At 45.7% G+C, this 25,533-nt stretch overlaps 1 protein-coding gene across 1 annotated transcript in view; it reads left to right on the forward strand.

The window, feature by feature from the left end:
- The window catches only part of LOC111067064 (LIM/homeobox protein Lhx1), a 53,460-nt gene extending 37,256 nt beyond the window's left edge, over window positions 1-16,204 (forward strand). Inside the window, exons 4-7 of the mRNA XM_022356091.2 lie at window positions 2,892-3,082; window positions 3,285-3,503; window positions 14,335-14,596; window positions 15,315-16,204. Coding sequence (XP_022211783.1) covers window positions 2,892-3,082; window positions 3,285-3,503; window positions 14,335-14,596; window positions 15,315-15,685 — 1,043 coding nt within the window. The 3' untranslated portion in view covers window positions 15,686-16,204. The remainder of the gene's footprint in view (window positions 1-2,891; window positions 3,083-3,284; window positions 3,504-14,334; window positions 14,597-15,314) is intronic.
- The last annotated feature ends 9,329 nt before the right edge of the window (window positions 16,205-25,533 follow it).

A 25,533-nucleotide genomic window follows, 5' to 3' on the forward strand; every position in this document is an offset into this window, starting at 1 on the left:
AAATGAGTGTTTGAACTTTTCTATGGCTGCAGGGGGGGGGGGGGGTGTGCCTGCCACTGCCACCCCCTTTTTGGGCGAGGGATGCTGCTGCTGCTGCTGCTGCTTCGAATGGCATAATTGCTATTGCTACAACAACAATTACAAACAACAACCAAAACTGCTTGTGGCACAAGGGGGCCAGCAAGGAAGGACAACGCGGGTAGAAGGGAGGGAAGGAAGGAAGGTCTCTCTTGCCGCGTCGCGTCGTGGCTGTGGCTGTGGCAGGAACGGTTTTTGTGGCAATCAAATGAAGTGTTCCTGAATGGTTTTCAAAGTTAATTTGAGTGATGCTCTCGAGAGCAGCGAGCTGTTGTTGTTGCTTGTTGTTGCTTGTTGTTGCTTGTTGCAAGCTGTTGTTGTTGTTGTTGTTGCTTGCTGCTGCTGCTGCTGGTAGTGACAACCCTCTACTCCCCCCGCCTGGCTGCCTGCTGCCCACCCTCCACTGCTCAAGCCGTGTGGCAACTCTGGTCTCTGGGTCTCTGGTCCGCGTGTTTATTAACATGTGTTTACAACAAAACTTGAAGCGCTTCAAGCGCCTTCCCCCCACCACCCATACGGAATGGAATCGAATCGAATAGCAGCAGCAGTGGCAGACGCACCATACTGGGTTGGGTGGTTTCTGTGTGGCATGTGGCACACGGCGAGTAAAGCGACTAAAGCGATGCTGGTAAACACTTGAAATTTCCGTTTCGTTTGTTCCAATGGGTGGTTCTCGGTCGGTCGGTCTCACTGCGGGTCAATTGTCCCAAAACAAAAAGAGAGGACTAAAGGACTTGCGGCAAGTGGCACAGGGTAACCCATCTGAGCCGCCATCTGATGCACAACTCATGCAAATGATTTTTGCCAGCATTGCCACAGGAGGCGCGGGCACACTGATGCCACCCAAGAGGAGTTTCCTGAATGTTTTTTGAGCTGCGAAAATGCTTTAAAATTCATACAAAAAATTAGCCAAAGTTTTAATTGATCTTTTGGCAAATATATGCCTGGAAAATTGAGGTTTTCTTCAGGAATTTCTATAAAAAAGACTTGGAAAGTGGAAGCTCTACTGTTTTTTTTTGCGGAATAGATTTTAGCAAAAATTACAAGCAAATTATTAAAACCATATTAAATTAATAATAATTATAGCTTAAAAGAATAGCAATCATTTTGTATCACTTACAATTTTAACTTACGATTTTCCCTTTTCCTTTTTCTTAAAATAATTTTTTTCTTATTTTATTTGTTTTTAATAATATGTTTGTTTATCATTTTTATTGCTGGTTTAAATTATTTGTTTGTAATATTTGTTAAAATAGTATTGTCTGTTTTGTATATTACATTTATTTATTTATTTATTTTTGATGTACTTTTTTTTTTGAGAGTATTTATTTGCATATCCCAAGCACATCTGTACAGACCTCTAAGCCTCCTCCTCCTAAGTGTTCTCAGTCAGTGTTACCAAAAGCCTCTTCTGGAGACTCTTGAGACGATTTCTAAGCTGCCATCCAATGGCTTTGGTTGCAACAGATGAGATGCTGATGATGACTGCCAGGCAGGGCAGGATGGGATGGGATGGGATGATGACTGTGCCTCATCATCATCATCATCTTCATGACTATGATTATTATTATGCTCATCATAACTCTCGTCTCGTTTCGTTTCGTTTCGTTTCGTTTCGACTCGACTCACAACTCCACATCACATCAACCTCATGCTCTCATCTGTGAAGCTCAGAATGCGTTAAGCTTTGGATCTCCTGGCGCTAGTTTGACAGGTGGCAGGAATAGGAATAGGAATCGGACTACGAATAGAGAGAGAGGCACCTGGGTCTCAGTTTAATGGGTTTTTTTTTTCGTCGTAGTTGTTGTTGTTGTTGCTGTTGCTTGCAACCTAATTCGCGGCATATGCCCCTTCAGAACGAAGGAACAAACAACCAACCAACCAACCAACTAACCAACCCCCTGGTGGATGGGTGTATGGGATGGAATGGGATGGATGGGATGCACATCGGTCTGTCGCTTGGTCGCATCTGGTGCGGATTAGATTATGCATAATAAAGTGTAATTTATTTTTGGCAAGTGCCTGCGAGATAGAACTGTCCCAAGGGGTCTCTCTCTGTCTCTCTGTCTCCCAGTTTAAGTCTCTGGGGTTCTCTGTCAGGTGTCCCCCCGGGGACCAGTTGTGTGTGTGGCAGTGGCACTGGCACTGGCAGAGATTCATTCTTCCATCTCTCATTCGAGGAGGGTTGTGTGTGCTGCTGTCTGTGACGCAAGATAAAGACAATCGAATCGAGCGATTTCTATGAGTGACACGTTTCAACACACACAACCCAATGCGTGTCTACCGGCTAGTGGCAGGTCTCGTGGCGCTTATCTGGTGCAGAGAATGCAGCAGGATGGACTGAGACGCGTGTCAGCATTTTGCATGGCCCACAGATCAGAACAGACCAAGACCAAGACCCAGACCCAGACCCACACCAGACCAGGTCTTCCGAGTCCCTAATCAACTTATATAGGCATCAGCAGTTGACACGTGCCCCCAGTGGCAGTAGTGGCAGCAGTTACAGCAGTTACAGCAGTTACAGCAGTGTCAGCAGTGGCTGTGTGGCAGGCAGCTACTTAGACCATGAAATGGCGACACGTGACCAAAAAGAGCGGAGAGCGGAGAGCGGAGAATCAGAGCGTCGTTTACGGCTTATGCCCGCACAAATATTATTTATTGCAATTGTATTTTAAGTGCCTCTCAGTGGGTGGGTGGAACATGGCACAAGCCAACAACTACCAAGGACGACCTAGTCTAAGTCTTAGTCTCCTCCTTCAGCCATTTGTTAAGGCAATTTGTACTCATCTCTCATCCTCTCTGCCCTCTTACAGATTCATTAATGGGCTCGGCGAGCGAAGACGATGACGATGATGATCCGCCGCATTTGCGGGCCACGGCACTGGGTTTGGGCGTACTCGGACCGAATGGCCCAGACTCAGCGGGTGGACCGCTGGGCACATCGGATATATCAGTACAAAGCATGAGCACCGATAGCAAAAATACCCATGACGATTCCGATCAGGTAAGAGATCTGTTCTGTTTAGTTCAGTTCAGTTCAGTTCAGTCGATCATTAACTTGTTGCTGGGCGCACGAGGGGCGAGGAGTATCCGTAAAAGTTCTCGACTCTCTTGATTAATGATTGGCAAATGATTATGAGCTTCAATCACTCTCTCTCTCTCTCTCTCTCTCTTCTCTCTCTCTCTCTCTCTCTTTTTGTGTGTAGGGCTCCTTGGATGGGGATCCGGATGGACGCGGCGATTCACAGGCGGAGAACAAAAGTCCCGACGATGCCAATGGCTCGAAGCGTCGCGGTCCCCGCACCACCATCAAGGCCAAACAGCTGGAGGTACTGAAAACGGCATTCAATCAGACACCGAAACCGACACGCCACATTAGGGAGCAACTGGCCAAGGAAACGGGACTGCCCATGCGCGTCATACAGGTGAGCCAACAGTCCCAACCAACAGTACAGCCAAATCCCATTCGCTGGTGTTAACAGGGAAGGCAGGGGGCCGGCCTCCTAGTTCTGCTGCTGCTGCTGCTGCTCCTCCTCCTCCTCAGCGCTGACTGTCAGCTGCCAGTGCAAAGCGATTTGTTCTGCTCGAAAACCAACAACAAAAAATGTGAGCAAAAGGATGGCCGGCCTCGTGACTTTCATCAACTAAAAATCAAATGGAATCAGCAGTCCAAGGAATTGTAGGACTCACTTTAGGCAGGATATGGCAGGGCCAGGGCTGCCTGGAGTGCAAAACAGCTCTGCTGTTAGGCTTATATTTTATAAAACGCAGATCTATATTTTCTCTCGGTTATATATTCAGTTTGAGAAAGTTTGTTGGGTCTTGATGCCATTGAAAATTCCTCAAGATAAAGCCTTCTTTGGAGACAGGAAGAGCCAAGGCTGGGGGTAGAGTAGACATTGCTTTAACGACGACCGACCGACCGACGACCGACTATGTTTTAGTCCACTATGCCGGCCTCTAAGTGGTGTACCCGGTCTGGTCTGAGTTGGGGGTTTCATCAGCATAAAAAAGGCATAAATTAAACGCGCTTTGACTGGCAAATGTTTAAACTAAAGCAAACGCGGTCACCGCACCGCACCGCACCGCTCCAACAAATAAAACAAACAACAACAAAAAATCATAAAAAATAGTCGGACGCGATTTTTCAACGTTGTGTGTGCCGCCTTGCAACGCTTCATTGCTTTGGCCTTTTCGATGGGAGACCAAAAAACCAAAACCAAATACAATAAAAATAAAATTAATGTCTGTCCGAAAACAGAGCGAAAAGCAAACGGAATGAGTGGGGCGGTGGTCGTTGTGGCAGCGTGGGCGTGGCAGAGCATTAAAAACGGAAGTTCAATGTTCGCCATGCAACATCCTCAGTCCCCTCAGTCCCCCCAGTCCGCCCAGTCCCCCAGTTGCCAAAAGAATAAAATTCCACAAAAAAAGAAAAGAAGGAGAATGAGAAGGAGTAGGCCCCTCGCTCTTAACAGTGAGAAGCGCAAAGAAGGGCAGCAAAATGTTAACTAACATGCAATGTTAAGCGCATGTCCGAAGCAATTATCTCGTGATTTTTTTTTTTTTGTTTAAAAGTCGCATGGAATTGGATTATGTGAATGAGTGTTTTTTTTATGGGACTTAGGCAGGCTAAGCCTCGCGGAGTAGCTAACAAATTGAGCAAAATCCAAAGTGGATATCATAATCATTATCCAAGGCAGTCATAATAATTGCGGAAGCGTTTTTAGAGCAGAGAAATTTAATTGGAGGACTGCAGCGATATATTCCCAGAGCTGTAACAGTGGCTCTCCTCCTATCCATCATCTGCTCAGAGGTGGGAACCCATCGACAGCTAGCCAACTAGCGAGCACCTCCTCTACTTGTCCATCCATCCAATTTTCCCAGCATTCTCTGCATCCTAATCAAGTCCTTTTGGCACCCAGATGCTGTGCTGTCAAGGATATCCGCAGCATATGTTCTGGTGGGATACCAGAACCCATCGCTCAACAACATCATTAGGATCGTGTTTGCCAGAACAATGGGCAACGAGTGTGTGCAGTGTGTGGTTGGAATGTAGGAATGCACCTTGCACCATGCAACCAGCAACAGGTTATCCCCTTTGCTTGCCACACAGCTGTTTCCAGCCCATAAACCGATTCGAATTCGAATTCTAGTGCTTAACGGGGATTACGCATGCGCAACGAGCCATTCGGTTGCTTGTTGTCTGCGCCGTCTGCCCTCCGTAAGTCTCTTGGTTTCGGTCTTCGGTGTTCGGTGTCTGGCCCTTTGATGTGTCATTGGTTACAGTTAAAGGATATTTAGGCGGCATTCCTTTCTTCTGTTTCTGGTGTGCCGTGTGTCCGATGCTTTGGGCTCTGTTCTTCTCGAAAAGGCGACAAGTGTGACACAATCAACACCTCTTTACAGCCTCTCTCGTGGAACGTGGATGGGGGGCCCTGTGCCCGTGTGCTGTCCCTCTTCAGATCTAAACGAAAGTGACAAATGCCAACAAGTTGAAGAGGAGGCAACAGGCAGGCAACAGGCAGCAACAACACCAAACAGCATCAGATCTTAATCGTCTCACGAGACGATGATCGGTGCAAGAGACAGAGGCAGAGAGAGAGAGAGAGAGGGGAGACATCTGTGAGCTGTCAGTGGCAGGGGAGAAAACATTTGCATCTTCATTAAAGATGTGTTTGCTGCACACTGCATATATCAAGCATATCGAATGTCCCCCCCAATAATCATTTGGGGGGAGCTTCCAGCTGATTTCCAAGGAAAGTAGCACCCACTTTCGGGGGCCGCCTCTCTACTCTCTACTTGTCTTTGAGTAACCCGATCCCCATGGTGGCATCAAAGAGTTTTGTGAGCAGTTCGTCAGCAGCTCATCAACTGAGCAGCAGGGGAGATGGACCAGCAGAGAGAGAGAGACAGGTCCAAAAGATGTCAACAGGGAAATTTGTACAGCTCTACAGCCGCCCCGCCCCCCCCACTCGAGTTGAGTCAAGTCGAGTGCCCGCCTGCTGTGAGTTTTATAATAAATTTTACAACAACAGAAGAGCCACAGAAAGGGCAGGGGCAGAAGCAGCAGCAGCCACAGGCAAGGGGGCATGACACAGAAAAAAGAAAAAAAAAAACAACGAACTTCTTAAGAACTTTTGCCGACGTCCCGCGCCACGGGACAGAAGTTTAGTTGCACGGGGGCCCCACGTTGGGCGCCAACACAAACATTATTCCTCCCCCTCCTACTCCACTCCCCCTGCTTTATTCGGCCTTTCCTTTGCTTCGATTTCCTTCACTTTGCCTCGAACTTTGACATGGAAGAGGTTGAACGGTCTGTGGCACTTCAAAGGTAGTCATAGATCAAACGAGAAGGAACCTGTGAGTCGCTTCTGTGGACGCGACTCTACTCTTATACCCGTACTCAGTCAGTACATAGATTTGCGAGCTTAATGTAGAATTTTAAAATATTTTACACACTTGTAGCAGTATGATATCACATGAGTCTGGAAACAAAATTTGGTTGCTCTAGCTCTTATAGTCTCTGAGATCTAGTCGCTTATCAAGACTCCTTAACTCTTTTTGAGTACGGGTATAAAAAACTTGACCAGACTCCCAACAACCCCCTAACCACAACAACAATGTGTTATGGTATACAGTGTGCGACAGTGCTGTAAGGCAGAAACAAGAGATTGAATAGGAATTGAAATAAAAGTAAAGATTGGCAAAACGAATGCCCGAATGCCCCTTTGGCCAGCTAACGATTTAAGTTATTCTCAATATTTATTGTGCTACATTGTTTAGTATTTTCGGCACTATTTAGTATTTTGAGCACAAACACGGCCGACCAAAGGGCGCTGCTGCAAAACGCGCGACACCCATACGAGTTTTAGCATTTAATTTTTTGATAAGTGAATGAAATGATTTTTTTTTTTTTTTTTAAATATTTATGCATGTGCAAAAATGTACGCCTAATACTATTGCCACGCACTGTAACAGACATTCATTGTCACTGCTTTATAGCCCCGAATTAAAAAAGCGAAGAGAACAAAGAGCGGCTCCCCCATTTGGATAATTGATAGATAGATAGTGCCACTGCCATATACATAAATGTAGATATGGGGCTGCTCTCCAATCAATCCCATTCAATCCCATTCAAATGATGAACGTTTCTCAAGATTCAAAGACAACCTGTTGGTGTCGCCAATCCCCATCACCCACACCCCCACCACCACTATACATACAAAGCACTGCCATGGTTTCTTTTTCTTTTTTTTTTCTCTGTGTGTGTGGTGCTTACGCTCCATTTAAGCTTTGAAAAATTATAAACAAATAAAAACAAATGGGGCTGTGGGATATGTGGTGGGGAGGAGGGGGTTCCTCCGTTTCGCTGAGAGGGGGAAATCACACAGTCGACGAAGCAGCTCAACAAATTTTTAATGTGGCATGCGCGATGCCTGGCGCCACAGTCTCAGATTTGAAGCCAGATTTCCGATGCAGAGACAAAGCCAGCCCCCAAAGGTCTCTCAGCAGCAGCGGGGCTTGAGCCGCAGATACAAAGATACATACATACGCCATGCGATGCGATGCGGATGCGAGTCGTCGGACATTTGTCAAGTGCCGCAGACAATGCAGAGGCGTTTATTTGTCAACCGAATAAGCAACATATTCGAGAGCATTTCCAGCCCATGATTTACATATACCTACAGTCGGTCGGTCGGTCGGTCGAACGTCGTTTTCCCCCTCCTTTTTTTGTTGTTGTTTTTGTTTTTTTATCAACGCTAAGATTTATAATAATTTTGATTTTTTATTTGGGGTCGGAAGTTGACAAATTTGTTCAACTTTATTTTCGTGTAGAGTTTTCGTTTCAGTTTTCAGTTTCGGTTTCTGTTTTATGGCTCTTTGATAGCCGAACTAATTAGTCAAGAGAATATGTATCTTCCAGACGATGGTAGCCCCCTACCCCCATCCCCTATTAATTGAGCGGAAACTGTTTTGATTGCATTGACATTTGGGTGGGGCGGGGGGGGCCTCCCCACCAGGGCCAGACCACAACTCCGCATCAACAAATGGTGACCGCAAAACTTGAAAGGAACCTGCCTACAACATACTCGTACTCGTACCTCTTTCCTCAGGTTGAACCATTCACAAAAGGCCCACAAAAGCCGATAATTTAACGCATTTACTTTGGATTGGTAGATTGTTAGACTCCAGTGGAAGGGGGTGGTGGTGGGGGGTGGGGATTAACTCGCACATTTCTGTATATTGTGGTTGCGCGGCGGCGGCGCCTGTCCGTAAAACATGACATGGCAAATGCCCCGCAAGAGCATTGAATTGGATGGATGGATGGGATGGCTGGAACATTATAATTTCAACAACTCATCAACTTGCTATTAATTTCAGTTTGAGGCGCCGGCTACCAACAAACAAAATATAAAAACAAAAAGTAATTCGAAATCGAAACCCGCAGCATTTTTGTGCCGCCTCATGCAAGGAGCTCTCTTCGGGAGAGTAACACCTACTAAACTATGGGGCAGCAGCAGCAGCAGCGGCAGCAGCCAGAGATACAGATACAAAGATACACATTGTGGCCCGAACAGAGAGCAGAAGTTAATTATCTGTTAACTCTTACTTGAGGCCAATTCACGCCTCAAAACGGCCACAGCCCAGGCATAGGATAGAGATGCGGTAGTCATCGATGTACGATAGGGCGTGACAGCAGTTTTTTTTTTTTTTTTTTTTTGTTCTGTTTCGTTTTTCCCTTTCGATAAATGCAAATCATCTACCGAATACGCCGCTTGAGGTCATCCTCATCGGAGGTCTCCTTCTCTCTCTGCTGTTTCTTTACAAAAAAAGGATTGTCCGCACTTCTCCTCTGGAGTGTCTTCTCTGCCCTTCTCCATTACATGGTACTTGTACTTGAATTGTTAATAAGCCATATATCATTATTCCCTTTGCTTCTTTTGGGGCTCAAGACAGAGTGATGAATGGAGTAATTTGTTTGGGAAAAATCAACTAATGATAGTTGGGTGCCCGCAATGATAGTGCTTTAGTACTAGTTTCAACAGATATTCATAGAGGGATACAGGGATCCGCACATGCATATCCCATAGGTGTTGTTTCCTATATGAGTTTAGATATTGAGACCCGGCTAATAAGGGGTTCGTCTATGCTTCCAAAGGTTTACCTCCTAATTTTCGGTTTTTATTCGGTATCTTATTAGTTTTATTTGTATTTTTTTAAGGTCTTTCTTGGGCAGATATTCCTTGATATATTTTCGAACATTTTCTTTGTTTTTAAAAGTATTTTTTGCGGCTTCCCAAGGTTTTCCCTTCGGCAGTTATTTCTTTATAGTCAGTAGTATTTGGGGTTTTTAGCATTATTTTTTGGGTTCTGTGCTGGTGCCAATGTTTATTGATATTTCTCTGTATTTTTGCTATTTTTTGCCGTATCTATTCGTTATTCTATGCACTTTTTAGCCCATTGATAAACCCCATTGATACCCAAGTGCAAAGCTCTTTTTTTCAGACCAAAAGGTTTTAATCGTTTCTTGGAAATTCTCTACCAAATATTTTTGGGTGATTGTTTCGGTTGGCCTGGGGAGGGGAGGGGGTGTAGGGGATTTCTGTATGAATGCCGTCGTTGATTAGCCTTTTAAAAATTGTTATTGCCGCAACACACAACTCGTTTTGGGGGAGGGGGCAACAATGGTGGTGTGGGGTGCGGTGTGGTGTGGTGGGGTGGGGTGCTGTGTCTCTAAAGACCAAAAAATGAAGTAAACTTTTGTTGCTGTGTTTTTTTCTCTCTTTCCCTCTTTGTTTTTGGCAATTAAGCGGCGAGTAGCAACAAACAATAAAGGCAACATGAAAAGGCAACAATTCGAAACCAACAAACTAACAAACAAATCTTGCCGCATCATAGCAAACTAATTTAACAAATGGTAGCCAAAGCAATCGTGCCACAACAATGGGGCACACATAAAACACACACACACACACACAAATAGGCGTACGAGTAGTAAGTATTCGATCGAATGAAACGAATAGTTCAAATCGCATATACCAAATCTCGCATCAAATCCCACCACTGAAATCGAACCACATCAAATCATATCAATCAATGGGGGTAAAGCAGAACGTGACACACATTTGGGGTGCCCCTTTGGAGGAACGACCACTTTGGGGCAACCAAAATGAGCAGCCGTCACCGCCACAGCCACCGCCACCGCCACCGCCCCCGCAACCGCCCACTGATGTCAGGAGGAGTCGAAGGTGGGCAATGAGGGAGGGGCAAGTAGGAGGCCAAACGCGCTGCCGTTTAACATAATTTGCTATAATTTTCAACACAATGGATGGATGGATGGAGTGGAGATGGAGTGGAGATGGAGAGACCCCAGAGGCCTTTAGAGTCGAGAGTCGGGATTGGGTAACCCCTTGGGGCTCCCGGTGGCTCCTCCGTGTTTCTCCTTCCCCCACCAAGGTTCGCGCAATAATCATTTTGTCGAAAGAACGGCAGAACGGTAGATGGGGAGCCCTCTGATTGCTACCATGCCCCATGCCCCATTATGCTACGTTGTTTGCCCTTTTATGTCAGAGCTCTAACCTATAATTTAACTAAATGTTCAAATGTTCAGATGTTCGGATGTTCTGGCCGGGCCGGGCCGGGACGGGCTGGGCTGGTCCGCCGCGTGTTCAACTTAGTTGCCTTCCTGCCCGCCCGCCTGCCTGGCTGCCCCTCTCTGTGGCTCTCTCTCTCTCTCTCTGCTTGCTGCCGTTGAAAGCTCAAAATTGGAAAGAAAAATAATAAAATTCGGCTCAAGTGCGGAAATAAAATATTAGCCTCACATTTTACAAAATTGCCAGACAATTTAAAGCCCAGAAAGAGAGAACCAGGGAATCACCAGAGAATCACCAGAGGAAGACGTTATGATGATAACCGTACAATAAATGATGCGATTTTCATATATCTGGCATAATATCTGATATCCTTATAGTAATAAGCCCCCAGGCCAAAGGAGCAGCAGGAGAGCTGCTGGGCTGAAGGCAAACCGAAACATAAACTACAAAAAATACACCACGAAAAACAGCTGGTGGGCAAACCAAAAACAAAAACAAAATCAAAGGCAAAATACAAATACAAATATAGTTTCAGTGTACTAATATTTTTTTGATTGGGAATAACTCGCGAAATTGATTTGGAAACTGAAGTGGGGAAGTGCAACAATTGTTGGATAGCAATGAAAATGAAACACTTGAAGCAGGAAAATATTTGGGCAAAAAGTGATCGAAAATTGTAGTGAAAATTGTAGTAAAAAATAGGGTGGAAAATCACAAAGAAAAAACATTTTATGCTGTTTACGTTTGACGTGGCACCAAAGCCGATAATGTCGCGAACAGAAGAGACCTCAATCCGACAGCAAACTAAAACCAAATACCGCGAAATACTCGTATCCCCCCCATACCAAAAGCCACCCACCCTCCCACACACACACACAGTCCACACAGTCCACGATACTGAAAAGGAGGCACGACTAAGCTGCCACCGCATTTCAATTACACGTAACGTTTGCAACGTAATAAATAAAAGGTGTCCCTGCCACACTGCCACCCAGCCAACCTGCCACCACCCCCACCTGCATCTGCATGTGCACCTACGGCGGCAGGCAGTTCCGAGTATCGGGTCGCGTTTGTGCTACAAAAATTGTTGGCAATATTTTTCCATATGCGATAGAGTGGCCCTGCGGTCACATAATTTTTCATTTTCCTATGCGAAAAACCAAACAAAAGAAACAACAATAATAAAACCAGAAGAATATTCTATACGCTGGCAAGCCAACTCAGTGGATGCCCTGCCCTTCATGCTCTAAATCTCCAAATCGAAAACTGAGTGAAAGATTAAGAAACATTTTAAAATGTGTTCTTAATTTGAAGGAATTAAATGTTCGCCTGCATCGATCGGAGAATCCTTTACTTTGCGCCATGGAAAAGCAATCTTCCTCTAGAAAGGGTATAGCTCCGAGTACAAGGCAAAAAACTGCAACTAAAATATGCATTTGCAATAGTTTTGCATTTGTGTTTTTCCTTTTTTTTTTTTTGTGCACAGTTATTCCCCCCTCTCTCTCTCTCTCTCTGGCACTCTATTTATTTGCGCTTTTGTTCGTTTCAGAGGGGGGTATTTTTTTTTACTCGCTACTCTGCGGCATTTTTGCATCCATTGTTTTGTTGCATCTACAAAGAAAAACAGCAACAAATGGGCAAACGGGCAAATGGCAAATGGAGTGCAACAAAAAGTTACGAGAAAAATCAAACAACAGGCACAAAAATACCAATTGCATGTCGGTGGGGGCGGGGTGCCCACTCCCACTCCCCTTTTGACTCGAAGTTCTGCAAAGAGGTCTTAGAAAATCGACACAAAAAAAACAACAAAAGGCTGTTTTTCGAGGGATAAGATACTCTACCTTTCATGGAGCCCAGAAAGCAGCGCAATGTCTGCCCCCCTCGAGAGACTGCTCATTAGATCCCTCTCCCGCTCCCGCTCCCGCTCCTCTCTCTCTCTCTCTCTCTCTCTCTCTCTAGGAAGTAGCAAACAAATGCCCGATCGCCCATACGCTGGTGGGGCCTGTCATAAAGTCACACGCTTCACCTGGAACGTGCAGCGTGGAACGGAGCGGAGGGACAGCCGTGGAGCAGAGATCTCCTCAGAGTATTAAGCATTAACCGTTTGGATCCATCCATTTGGATTGGGGATTTGGCATGGAGGGCATATGGCATGGGGCACACAGCATGTTACTTCCTTTTGTGTGCATCCTGTGTGCCGACGCGTCCCGTTCTCAGGCCCCCCGAAATAAAAAAAATAAAAAAATAAAGGAAAAAGGGAAGAGCTTTTCTAGCGAAATTCGCTGCGCCACAAAATGTGTCAGTTTATAAATGTGAAGGGCCCCAGCAGCAGCACCAGCCCCAGCCCCAGCACCAGCGAGCGTGCGGATTGTGGATTGGATTGGATCCTATATGCATGTCTAGCCGAGCCGCCACAGTTTTTAGCCAGCAATCCCTTTGGCTTTGGCTTCAGTTCATAAAAAGGCTCTCTGCTCGCCTCTCCACTGGCTGTTCTGGCCAGCCGAATTCAAATGAACTGCAGAACGGCAACGGCAGAGCGTCAGAACGGCGCTCATCATTAAAATTCACGCTTAAATTGCCTCCTAAGACGGTGAAGAGAGCAAGCGGGGCTACAACAACAGCTGCAGCAGCCGCAGCAGCAGCAACAGCAACAGTCTGAATGCCCCAAAATCTAAGCAAAATTCATTGGAAACTATTTGCCAACAAAAATCACGAAAAAGCAAACGAGGGAGCCGAGCCAGTGATCCCAGCGAACGATGCGTCCGTTCCGTTCCGTTCCGGGGGCGGCCGTGTGGAACGGCAAAGACATAAATCACAAAAATTTCATTGAGAAAACTTTGAGAAATCGAAAAACACCAAAAAAAAAAAACCCGAAAAATAAAGAAAATCAAAATGTTTCGTTGACCGCAGCAGAAGAGATCATTAAAAAAAAGAGAGCGCGCATCCAAAATATATGAATATTAAAAACAGCAAAAGATCAAAAAAAAAAAAAAAAAAAGAGGGACACAGCGTAGGACTTAGCCGAGACCACAGAGACCAGAGAGAGAACCCAAGCAAAGAAGAAGGTGCCACTAAAAACTTTTGAAATATGTTTTTATTTTATAACTTTGCATGCTGGGCACGGTGCTTCTGGAGCACCCGACGGACGCAGACGCACTCTCGGATCGCATCCGATGCCCAGTGCCCATTGCCCATTGCCCAGATCGGATACGATACCCCGATCCGATGCAGAACGTCGTAAAAATGAAAACTGAAACTGAAACAGAAACTGCGAATGGGGCATTCTCATGGGATGGGGGAATAGCGATGAGGATGGGTATGGGTACTGCATTCGCTTACTGGTTTCTTCTGGGTCTTCTTTTTCTGCTGTTGCTGTTGCTGCTGCTGCTGATTTCTGGTTGGAATGGGGAATGGGGGGCTAATTTTGCAACGGCCGCCCGGTGTGGCGGTAGCATCAATGCAAAGGCAAAAGCCACAAGAACAACAATTAGACATGCGCCGCCACAGCCAGAGCCGCAGCCACAGCCGCAGCCGCATCGAACTCCATAAACTCCATATACCCAGTAGACAGTATAGGAAGATGCAAAATACAATATGCGATACAACCCCAAAGAGATCGCTCACTAAATTTGCTGCTCTTTGCTCTGTTGCTCTGTTTCAGGTCTGGTTCCAGAACAAGCGCTCGAAGGAGAGGCGCATGAAGCAGATCACCAGCATGGGTCGTCCCCCGTTCTTTGGCGGTGCACGCAAAATGCGCGGCTTTCCCATGAATCTCTCGCCGGGCGGCCTAGACGATGGACCCGGATTTCCCTATTTTGCAGCAGACGCTAAGTTCGAGTTTGCTTACGGCGGTCCGTTCCATCCGCACGACGGACCCTATTTCCCAGGACATCCCGGCGGACCAATGCCGTTCAATGCGCCAGGTAAGAAAATCCCCCGCAATTTTTCCAATACTCTAAAACTTTGATTAATGATCACTTTAGAGTGATTTCCATTGCTTTACTCGAATATGTACATAAATATACATATATATTTTATTTTTTCACTAAGAAATGGATTTAAATGCTTTGAAATTATCTCTGGTTTGCTTTGGTTTGGAGAACTTTGCATTAGGAAGTTTTTAAACAAATTTTATATGTATGTCTTGGAATCAATAAGAATCACGCGTAAATTACGTTCATTATGGGTAATATTTGAATATAGTGAATATACTATATAGCTGAGAGTTCGTCTAGCTTCAAGGTTCAAAGAATATTTTAAAAATCATTTTGCATTGAAATCATAATATGAATGATATGTATAATTCTGTTCTAGGAACAGCTAACTAAATAGGAAGATTTTGAAGAAATATGTACAAGAATCCCTTAATTTTTATGAGAAATATGTCCCAAAGAATTGCTCTAAGAATAGCCAAAGGATAAGAGATTAAAGAACCAACTTTTCATCCCAGAAAAGGTTTCAAAATTTTGCTCTGGAACAAAATACTTCTCTATGGAAATTATACTACCAGCATATACCACTTATCGTGCTCTGATACCAGATCAAACACTTTTACATCCCATAGACCTATGCGAGTATTTACTCCCCACAATATAAATCCTCAACTAAAACTCTTTTATTCGTCTCTCTGATGTGCCATAGGCGGACCCATGGACCACAGCGGACCCATTCCGATGGTGAACGAGTTCGGACTGACGCCGGAGTCGACCTTTCTGAGTCAGGCGGGGGCACCGCCGATGCAGCTGCAGACGGCCGTGGGGCCACCACCGCCGCCGCCGCCACCGAGCGCCGAGCACTTGATGGCCGCCGCGCAGCAACAGGCGGCAGCGCAGCAGCAGCAGCAACAACAACAGCAGCAGCAGCAGCAGGCGGCACAGAATGCGCAACAAGCAAGCCAAACGCAGCAGCAGCAGCAGCAACAAAATGGCCCCCGCACCGCATCGCCCGAGTTCTTGAGCTCCGCGAACTTCAGCGAACCGCAGAATATGCAAAATGAAGGGCTCGTTTGGTAATATACGAAACAGTTGGCAACGCGCCTGCTGTTCCTCCAGACCTACACGCAGGAGAGGGAGCGGGAGCGGGAGAGGCAGTTGGAGAGGGAGATGGAGCGGTTGCGACACCGAGAGCGCGAAGAGCAGTGAGGGAATAGTAGCAGCAGCCAGCAGCAGTAGCAGCCAGCAACAACAGCCGCCGCCCACAGCCGAGGCACACACTATGGACATCTCGCTCTGGCGCATGGCTTTCTGGCCAGACACACGAACGAACGACCAGCAGCCGAGAGAGAGAGAGAGAGAAAAGGAGTGATTAAGAAGAGAGAGAGCTCGCTCGCGCAATCGAGAGAGAGTTGTCGTCGTCGTGCCATTCGCGCTCTCTCGCTCTCAGTCGAATATTTGGAGGCGAAATTCTGCCCCAAACAAAAAGAAAACACCTCTCCTCTCCCCCAGCCCACGCCCTCTGCCATTCAGCTGCTTTTGGTTTTGTTTTTGTTATATTTTATTATTATTATTTTTATTATTGTTCTAATATGTACTTTTTTTTCGTGTATTTATGCGCCAAAATATTTGTAAATTATTAAAAGAAGTAAAACGCAAAAGAAAAACAAAAACACACAACTAAGAAATAAATAAATTAATGAACTAAAGATAATTATACAAATTGACAAAGAAAAATCTCTCTAAATGTATAAAAAAAAAAACAAAACAAAACAAATAAATGGGCGCTGCACATAGAAAAGAAATTTTTTTAACAAAGAAAAACAAATCCCAAAACGCTAAAAAATATTACATAAAAAACAAAACAAAACAAAAAAATACAACCACTAAACGTCTTGTCTGTAATTTATAAACAAAATATAAAAAAAAAACAACAAAACAAAAAAACTATTTATGTGTATCTGTGTAAAAACAAAACAAAATATGCAAATATGTAGTTTAAAAAAAGAAAAACAGAAAAGAAAGCAAAAATAATGGATATTGAAAGATGTTTTTGTAAATTAGCACATTTTATTCGTAAACTACTACAAGCTGTTTAGTTTCTGCTGCATTTTTTTTTAAACGAACCTTTTTTTTTTTGGAATATTATTATATGAATATATAAATATAAATACAATATATTATAATCGTTGTCTAACAACATAAACGTAACTAGGCATGTACTTGTGTAGTTCACCCTAGATCTAAGTCTATATACACGAATATACATAATATACATACAACCAGATCTATAAACGACAGGCACCACTTAGACACTTGGACGCACAGTGTGACGGACAGTATGACAGACAGACAAACAGACAGATACAGATACAGATAGGCAGACAGACATATAGCGCAACTAAAACTATTTTTTTTTTTTGTGGTCTTAGAATGTAAGGAAAAACGTAATTTATTATAAAGAAAATCTCTGGCAAGAAATGCTAAAAACCTAAATGTAAAACCTAGAAAAGGAACAAAACAAAAACTAAACAAAAAATATATATATTTAAATATATATACATATATGAATAAATATATAAATTTCCAATTATAAAGATATAGCAAGCTAAAAATCAAGAGAAAGAGAGATAGCGAAGAAGCGATAAAGAAACCAGAAGAAATGGAATCCAGAACCCAGCTAACAATTTGCGTTTTCAATTGATATATGATTACTATGATTGGGAATTATTATATGATTATTATTATTGTAAAAAGTACTTAGTGTTAGCATAATGCGTAAGTCAAAGAACAGGCCCCCTCCCACCACACAAGACACAAGAAGCCCCCAACAACAACAAAAATATCCCCACCACCCCACCCACACACACACACACACACACACATAAAATCCCTATATTCATCAAGCGATAAATACGCGTAGTAGAGTGTGTGTCTGTATGTGTGTGTGTGTGTGTGTGTGTGTGCAAAAGACAGCAAAAGAAAAGATACTTACACGTGCGAGTAGCTCTGCAAAGATACGATTCTCTCGGTAGATCCTCTTGGGAAAAGGATGGATGGGGGGCAAGGCGAATCAATAATGAATAAACACAAATTGTTAACAAAAAAAAAAAAACAAAAAAAAACTAAATCAAACAAACAAACAAAAAACGACAGAGAAGAGCAACAAACAAAAATGGAAATGAACGAAACATTTGATGAGAAAAAATATATATAAAATAAAAAAAAATTAACAAAATTTGTGTTTTTGTCATTTGTAATGATGGGTGGGTGGTTGGATGTGGATTACGAGTGGATTCCAGTGCAAATCGGTGGGTATATCATCCAGTGTGTGACCCAGAACTTCACTGATATTTATTATCCCTGGAAAAATACTGCAAGGAAATCTAGAGTACATAGAGATACAAACGTATGTACATATCCTCCAGTATTTCCAGCTGTAAAATGTATCTTAAACCCACATACAAACAAGGGCCATTAAAGCTACAAATCAATCTGTAAGTTTGATGCACATCCAGAATGCGAATGAAGGCGTCAAATATACAAAGGAATGTCCGGAAAAGTATCTGAGTATCTTTCAGTGCCTTGAGTTCAAATGCAGGTTAAAGCTGAAGCAGAATTAATGCCCTAAGCTCTGGCCATAGATAACCATTAGGTGGAAGGAAGTATCTGCATCTGTACGAGTATCGTAGCGGGGGCCAGCAACATCATCTGTGTGGTGTGTAGGCAGCGTCTTTAATCGCTCTGACACGCACACACACACACACAGTCGTGCCACACACACTCACACAGACACAGACACGGGATGGGAGGGCAAGTTAATATGCGTGGCTAATATCGGGACAAAACATTATTAATGTGAAGGACATGCACATGCGTGTCTGTAAACCAGGACAGGCGGCCGGGGGGTACGGTATGGTATGGTATGGTATGGTACGGTGCATAGGTGAGTACGTTCGCTGGCGGGGTGTTGCATGGGGGCGGGGGAGCGGACTCGAAGGGGAGGAAGTCAGTGCCTTTTGTTCGACACATGTGCGCGCATTCACACCTACGACCCAAAACACGACAGCGAACAATGAACGGAATGGACATTGGACAGAGGACAGTGGACCCATGCTCTGGCTCTGGCTGTGGCTGTGGCTGTGGGAGGATGGGCGGGGGGTGAGTGGACACTGGACACGGCACTGTAGATAGCATTTAATGCAAAACAATGCTGCTGCATGGCTGCAAGGAGAGGAATGCAACACACACACACACACACGCACACGCACAGCGCGGGGGAGCAACGAGCAACGAGGAACAACTGTAGCCATGACGAACGCAAAACGCATACATTTGCAGGCGTTGCAAAACGAGGCGGCACGCACATGAACACGGGATGCCCCACTACCCCACCTCCACCCCCTTGACAGCTCCCTGCTCCCTGCTTCCTGCCTCCGCTCTTGTGTTGCACTTCACACACACACAGCTGCAATCTAAAACGCATATTAAATGTCCATCAGCCAGAGCAGTAGCCAGCCTCCTCCATGTTGTCTGCGTGTGTATGTGTGTGTGTGTGTGTGTGTGTGTGTGTGTGTGCAACGTTCAATCTGTCCAGGGCCATCAATCCACAAAAGCGTCGACCCAGGACGAGAGTCGAGTCGTGTCGAGCCTGCTGGCCCTGCTGGCCCTGCTGGACTCCGGACTCTGTACCCTGGACCCAAAGTCCTGACGTGTGACGTTCGTTTATCAGTTGGCAGCCGCCGCACGGCCAAAGGGAGGCCACCGCCCCGAATGATGGACGGTACGTGAGGAGACCAGAGAGACCAGTGACCATATGCATCCATCCATCCGTCCATCCATCCATTCGCACTGTGGAATGAGAGAGCTCTGACCACGAGGGAAAACCTACTAATTTTTCCGCTGTCCCATATGGCAATCCACAAGCCACTTTAGCGAGGAATAAAAGTCATCGAGGGCATACCCTTGGAGTTCATGAAACTTCCGGAGTGTATGGATCCTCCAGGATCATCTGCTTTATGTGGCAAGGCTACCCAAATCCCAACCCAAATATGATCCATTCATGTCCTGCGAGCGTGTGCGTGTGCGAGTGCCAGGGCCAGGGCCAGGGCCAGTGTTGTTCCACTGTGCCTAGGATGTGTGTGAGAATTTGCTCTTTGCGTTGTTTCCGTTTCCGTTTGTCGCCAAAAATGAATTTGTTAACATTAAATGGCATTTAGACCGGTGACAGAGAGAGAGAAAGAGAGAGAGAGAGAGCTCTTGCTCTAGCTCTGGGAATGGAGTGGGTACGGAATGGCAATCCCAGAGTCATTCCCCCTTCCATCCCCTGACAACCACTCACACCTCATTCATGGCTGCTGGCAGGAACAGGGACAGGGCAGGGACAGGCAGGGACAGGCAGGGACAGAGCAGGACAGGGGGGACGGGGGGGGGCGGGGGCGGGGGGCGGCGGGACAGGCAGGGACAGGCAGGGACAGGGCGGGGACAGAGCAGGGACAGGGCAGGGACAGGGCCTTCATTCATCATCACTCATGTTGGCCGCCTGTCCAGTAGGTTGCACAAGTAGAAGAGGCAGCAGGCAGGCAGCAGGCAGCGGGCAGGCAGCAGTAACTGTAATTGTAAATGTAGTTGTGATAAATGCTTCTGGGCTTTCGGCTTAGACACGCGCTACGCTGCCATCATCTGCAGCAGCAGCAGCAGCAGCTTCCAGCTTCCAGCATCCAGCCACGCCCCAAGGGGCACAAATGTGCAGATCATTTATAAGAAAGATACACAAAACATACAACTGAAACACACATGTATATTGAAACCACAAAATTACCTTCAAGAGAGATCTCTTAAAGAGGTTCCCATTGATCGCTTAATGGGAGCAGCCTCCGCTTTGGTTTGCCTGCTTCTAATTGCCCCTCCATGAGCGATATCTAATGACTCAATTTTGGCTTGAAAAACCGAGACAATTACCAGTTCCCAGTTCCCAGTTCCCAGTCCCCAGTCCAGTCCACAATTATCAGCATGCGAGTCACATCGATGGAGGGGATTGTGGTGGGGTGGGGTGGGCTGGGCTGGAGAATGTGGCAACTTGTGCCGTGGGCGAGGCAGCGGCATGTGCGTGCCGTGCCGTGCCACGCAATGACAGCCAAAGCGACGATGTTTGATTTGAAGCTGTCGAAAAGCAGCTCAACAGCAACCAAAAGGAGTTAGAAATTGAATTCAGAAGCAAGAAAAAAAGGGTGCACCTCGGCACATGATCGATGTGTGGATACCCTGAAGAATAACTGGCAAAAAAAAAGTGTTGAAAGATAAAGAAAAATCAGATAAATAAGAGCTGCAAATTAAAGTATGGAAATTCCACTAAAAAAATATTTACAATATGTACAATGGAAATATGTTTGTGGCTGGAATACGATCATTCATTTATACAATTTTTTTTTCTATCTAGCAACCAATTAGATATTCCATGTGAGCCACAGGGTACACTCCAGCCCGTAGCTAAATTCGGAAAAAAAAGAGCAGAAACCCCCAACCCAAAATTTGAAAGGAACGAAGCAACTCGGAGGGGGCAAAGTGAAAAGTTCAAGTTGTGAAAACAGACAGGCGACGTAGACAGGACAGAGAGCCAGAGCATTGAACGGGAGGGAAGGACAGGCTCAGAGCGAGGCCCAAAGAACGTAACGGAACCGAATGGGGGGGGGTACGTACCCATCGACCAGTGTCTGTCCACCGTCCACCGTCCCATGTCCATGTCCATGTCCGGAGGGGAGCAGTCGAGAGAGTCAGAGAGTGCTACTGTTGCCACCGTCTGCGTCTCTTCCGTGTCCCGTGTCCCGTGTCCCATGTCCGTGGCTGCTGACACGCAAACCTACTCCAATTTCCAGGGCGCCGTGTGTCTGTCTGTCTGTATGTCTGTCTGCCAAGTGTCAGGACGGGCAGAAAAGGATTTCACTTCGACACAGCGCTGACACTTTGCCGGCTGCAAAAGCGACCCGAGACCCTGTGCCTGTGCCTGTGCCTGCCCCTGTGAATTGTTCCGGTACTAACTCGGGACAGAAAACACAGGACAGTGGCTCTAAGGTCTGAGCTCCGAGCTCGGAGCTTTGGGGTCTGGGGTCTGGGGCATGCTTGATAGCTCCGTGTTTTGTCATTAAAACGATGCAACTGCAAATACCAAACAAAAGCAGGAACCAGCCACAGCAACAGCAACAGCAGGACAGGACAGGACATCACAGTGAAGCAATTGTTTCGAGGCTTATTAGTTCAGTTAAGTGGTCGGAGATTGCCCAAGGAGGTTGCACCGTAAAGTTCAACGAAACTTTGGGCGTATGTCAGCCATAAAGCGAAGCGTGAAGGGAACTGGCAAGGGTGGAGCATGTTCTTCCACATAATATCCAAAGGTAGCCATAGTCAGAGCACAGTAGCAAAAGCGCAACATAAAACTATGAGACAATCGTTAATTCTATTTGGATTATGGCCAAATTTAAAATTCCCTTTAACCCATAGTCCCATGGTCGATCAATTTCTTTGGTGGCACACCTCGTAGACCCCTCGTAGCGCTTCTGGGAGTGATGTATAGTATGCGGCGAGCATGTTTCGCATCCATTCGTCCATGTTCACCTTTTGGCATCCACACAGAGCGCCGCAGTGCTCCACGGATCAACACATGCAATGCTACTGTTTTCTGTATTTCTTGGCCATATCTGCCCCTGCTTCTGCCCCTGTTCCTGCCCCCGTCCCTGTCTCTGTCCCTCCTGCATCTGTCTCTCTTTCTTGTGCTCAATGTTACTGTTGTCCGCGATTTGGACTCAAGCACGCAATGTCATTTCACGCTAAGCTCGCGACGCACAGAAGGGACATGGACATGGACATGGACATGTGTCCACGTCTGACTGATGATGGGAGGAGGAGGCGGAGCAGAGGCAGGAGGATTGGCTGGGGGTCTAATACATGCCACGTAACAGCGGAAGCCAGCGCATGCGTGGCTGGCATGGGGCATGGGGCATGGAGCATGCCGCATATGTCAGCGCTTGAAAATGTGTTAATATTTGATAAGCTCAATATGTGGTCGTGGCCGAGGCTCTCTCTCTCTCTCTCTCTCTCTCTGTGCTGTGCTGCAACTGGGGGGCAGGGCGATCGGGAGGGCGAGGAGATTCCTGGCTTGGCTGCTTGCGTGTGGCATGCACCACTCCTGCCCCTCCCCACCATCTGATGGCCACAAACACTGAAATGACACCCAAAACCGTAACGCTGGAAAATTGTTACGAAAAAGTATTAAGGTCCCGTGTCACTTTGACACCTTTCGCCTTTCCTTTCCTATCCTCTCCACTCCACTCCTCTCCTGTCCCTTTCTTTTCCAGAGGAGTACATCGGTGTGTGTGTGTGTGTGTGTGGCACGAGAAGGAAGTGGCAGCAGGAATGTGGCAGCAGGTGGCTAGCAGCGGCGAGGGTGTGGAGTGGGGTGGGGTGGGGTGTGGTGGTGCCGCTTCTAACCGAAACAAAACGATGGCAACTTGCGCTCAACTGTCACTTTGTATTCGATATGGTCGGAAAAACTAGAGGGGAAAAACAGTAGAATAAATGCAAAGGGGGGTGGAGGGGGAAGGCACAATCAAGGGTCAAAGTTTTATGTGTGGGAAAAGTACAAGAAAGACCCAAAAAAAGAAGTGCAAATAAATCTACAAGAGATATTTCATATATTTTTGAGGCAAAACTATCATTAGTTTTTGGGCCTGCGAATAGGCAAGCAATAAATATTTTATTTTTATTTATTTATTTATTTATTAATGGGTTGAATAGAGAACTGTATGACCTTCCATAGGAGGTCATAAACCGGGTGAATGCAATGGCTAGATATCTAGATACATCGAGCAGAAGTTCTGAAGTTTTTCTACCATTTTTAATGTTGCTTTAATTTTGGCCTTTTTTTATTTTTTGTTAGAATTTGGTTCCTTAGTGGCCTTAATTAACTGCCAGAAAAATAACCTAATTAACATTAAAATTATCCAATGAGTGACACAGGAACAAATTATATATTATAATATAATATATAAAATATGTAACATAATATTATAATTATTATATTTTATTTAACATAAAATGTTATCCATAGTGGAGCGACTACATCTGCAAGCTCGTATCTTATTCACAGTGGGAACACTTGTAAGAACATACTGCGATGCTTTTACATCTCATCCTTAAAATTCCCTCCGGGAATTGCTCGGAAAACTCTTCAAACAAAAGCCAATCGTTTGCCCAACTAAAGAACTTTCAATTCAAAGGGATTCTGAAGAATTCAACAATCAAACGACACTCCAATTGAAAGTCTGCATCCGTAGATATATGTTTGAATGTTTCGGCAGGCCTCTGTGGCACTAGAAGCTATAGTATTTTCCGTGCATTAAATATTTGGATTGGATCTAGCAATAATCGATACATTACGAGTAATTTCGTTGAATCCCTGGAATCATTGGGGAAACTTTGAAGGAGCAATGTCAGTAGATAATAAAACATTCAGGAACTGCCAAGAGAAACGGACATTGAAAGGTCATTGAAGGCGCAAGAGGACGAGTACGAGTACGAGTACGAGGACGTGGACGTGGAAGGAATATCGAATGAATAAGAAAGGAAAATGGCATGAAATGGGGAAGAGAGTGTAAGTATAAGGGGTAAGTGTAAGGGGGAATTACAGGGTGCAGATACATGGAAGGAATGCGAAGGCATTGCTCCTAGAAATACGAAGGAAGATTAACCAGCAGAAAGCGTAGAAATATAAATGAAGACCAAGTACAAAAAAAGAATATGAAAATAGAAGAAAATTCTCGGATAAAATATCTATTCAAAAACCGAATCAAAAATTCGTTCACATTTCGTGCGTCTCCCCGTTAAATGGAGCAAAACGGTGCCAAACCACTTGCTCCTACAGAGGAGGAAGCTGCCAGCCCGGAGCTCCATCTACCTCCTGCCTAAACTGGGGCTGGGACGGGGACTGGGACGTGGACTGGGACTGGGACTGGGACTGAGGCTGTCCGATGTGTGGATGCCTGGCTGCTGGCTGCTGCCGCATCTACTAATTGCCAGACCCCAGCGCCACGCTTAATTACACGATAATTTCGCATGATTTTAGTCGAGCATTCCATGCACCCATTCCGACCGACATCCCATCCCATTCCATCCCACAGATGGATGGATGGATGGATGGATGGATGGATGTTGGTTGGTTGGTTGGTTGGTTGGTTGGACGGTGCTTGTGGTGGTGATGGTGATGGTGGTGCACTTGTTCCATGGAAATCTTCATCAGACAGTCAAGCAGGATGATTTTGATTGCTTCAACTGTGGATGGTGACTGGGTGCAGGGTGCAGGGTGCTGGGTGCTGCGTACTGGCGTACTGGCGTACTGACCGCAGAGAGCCACATAAAGCCTTTAAATGAAGCGTGCCGCTGCTGAATTTCAGCTTATTTAATGCAAATGAAGCGACCCAATCCGACTGCGACTCCGACTCCGACTCCGTCTCTGACTCCGGGCACGACTTCACGACTCCAGGGGCAGCCCTCAGAGCCATAACACACACTGAAGGCCATTTCACTGTCAAGTCAAGGCATCTATCTGTGTGTGTGCCTGTGCCTGTGTGTGTGCCTGTGTGTGTGATCGTATCTATGTATCTGTATCTCTATATCTGTGCATCTGTGTGTCTGTGTGTCTGTCTGTGTGTGTGTGAGTGCGACAGGCATGTTGACGGCGCCTGATAGTCATTCTCAATCCCATTCCCCCATTTCCATGCCACGTTTCCATGCCCCCTGCCCATACCCCCTCCCCCTCTTCCTTGCTCCGGTCCGTTCTGGTTCTGTTTCTTGTTCTGCTCATACCCTGTACCCGTCTGATAAGTTGGAGGGCTTATAGCACAAGTGCAGGAGTAAACAACAGACAGAGGGAAATC

This window comes from Drosophila obscura, unplaced genomic scaffold (genome assembly GCF_018151105.1).
Source record: "Drosophila obscura isolate BZ-5 IFL unplaced genomic scaffold, ASM1815110v1 contig_73, whole genome shotgun sequence".
In the NCBI taxonomy this organism is placed as follows: Eukaryota; Metazoa; Arthropoda; class Insecta; order Diptera; family Drosophilidae; genus Drosophila; species Drosophila obscura.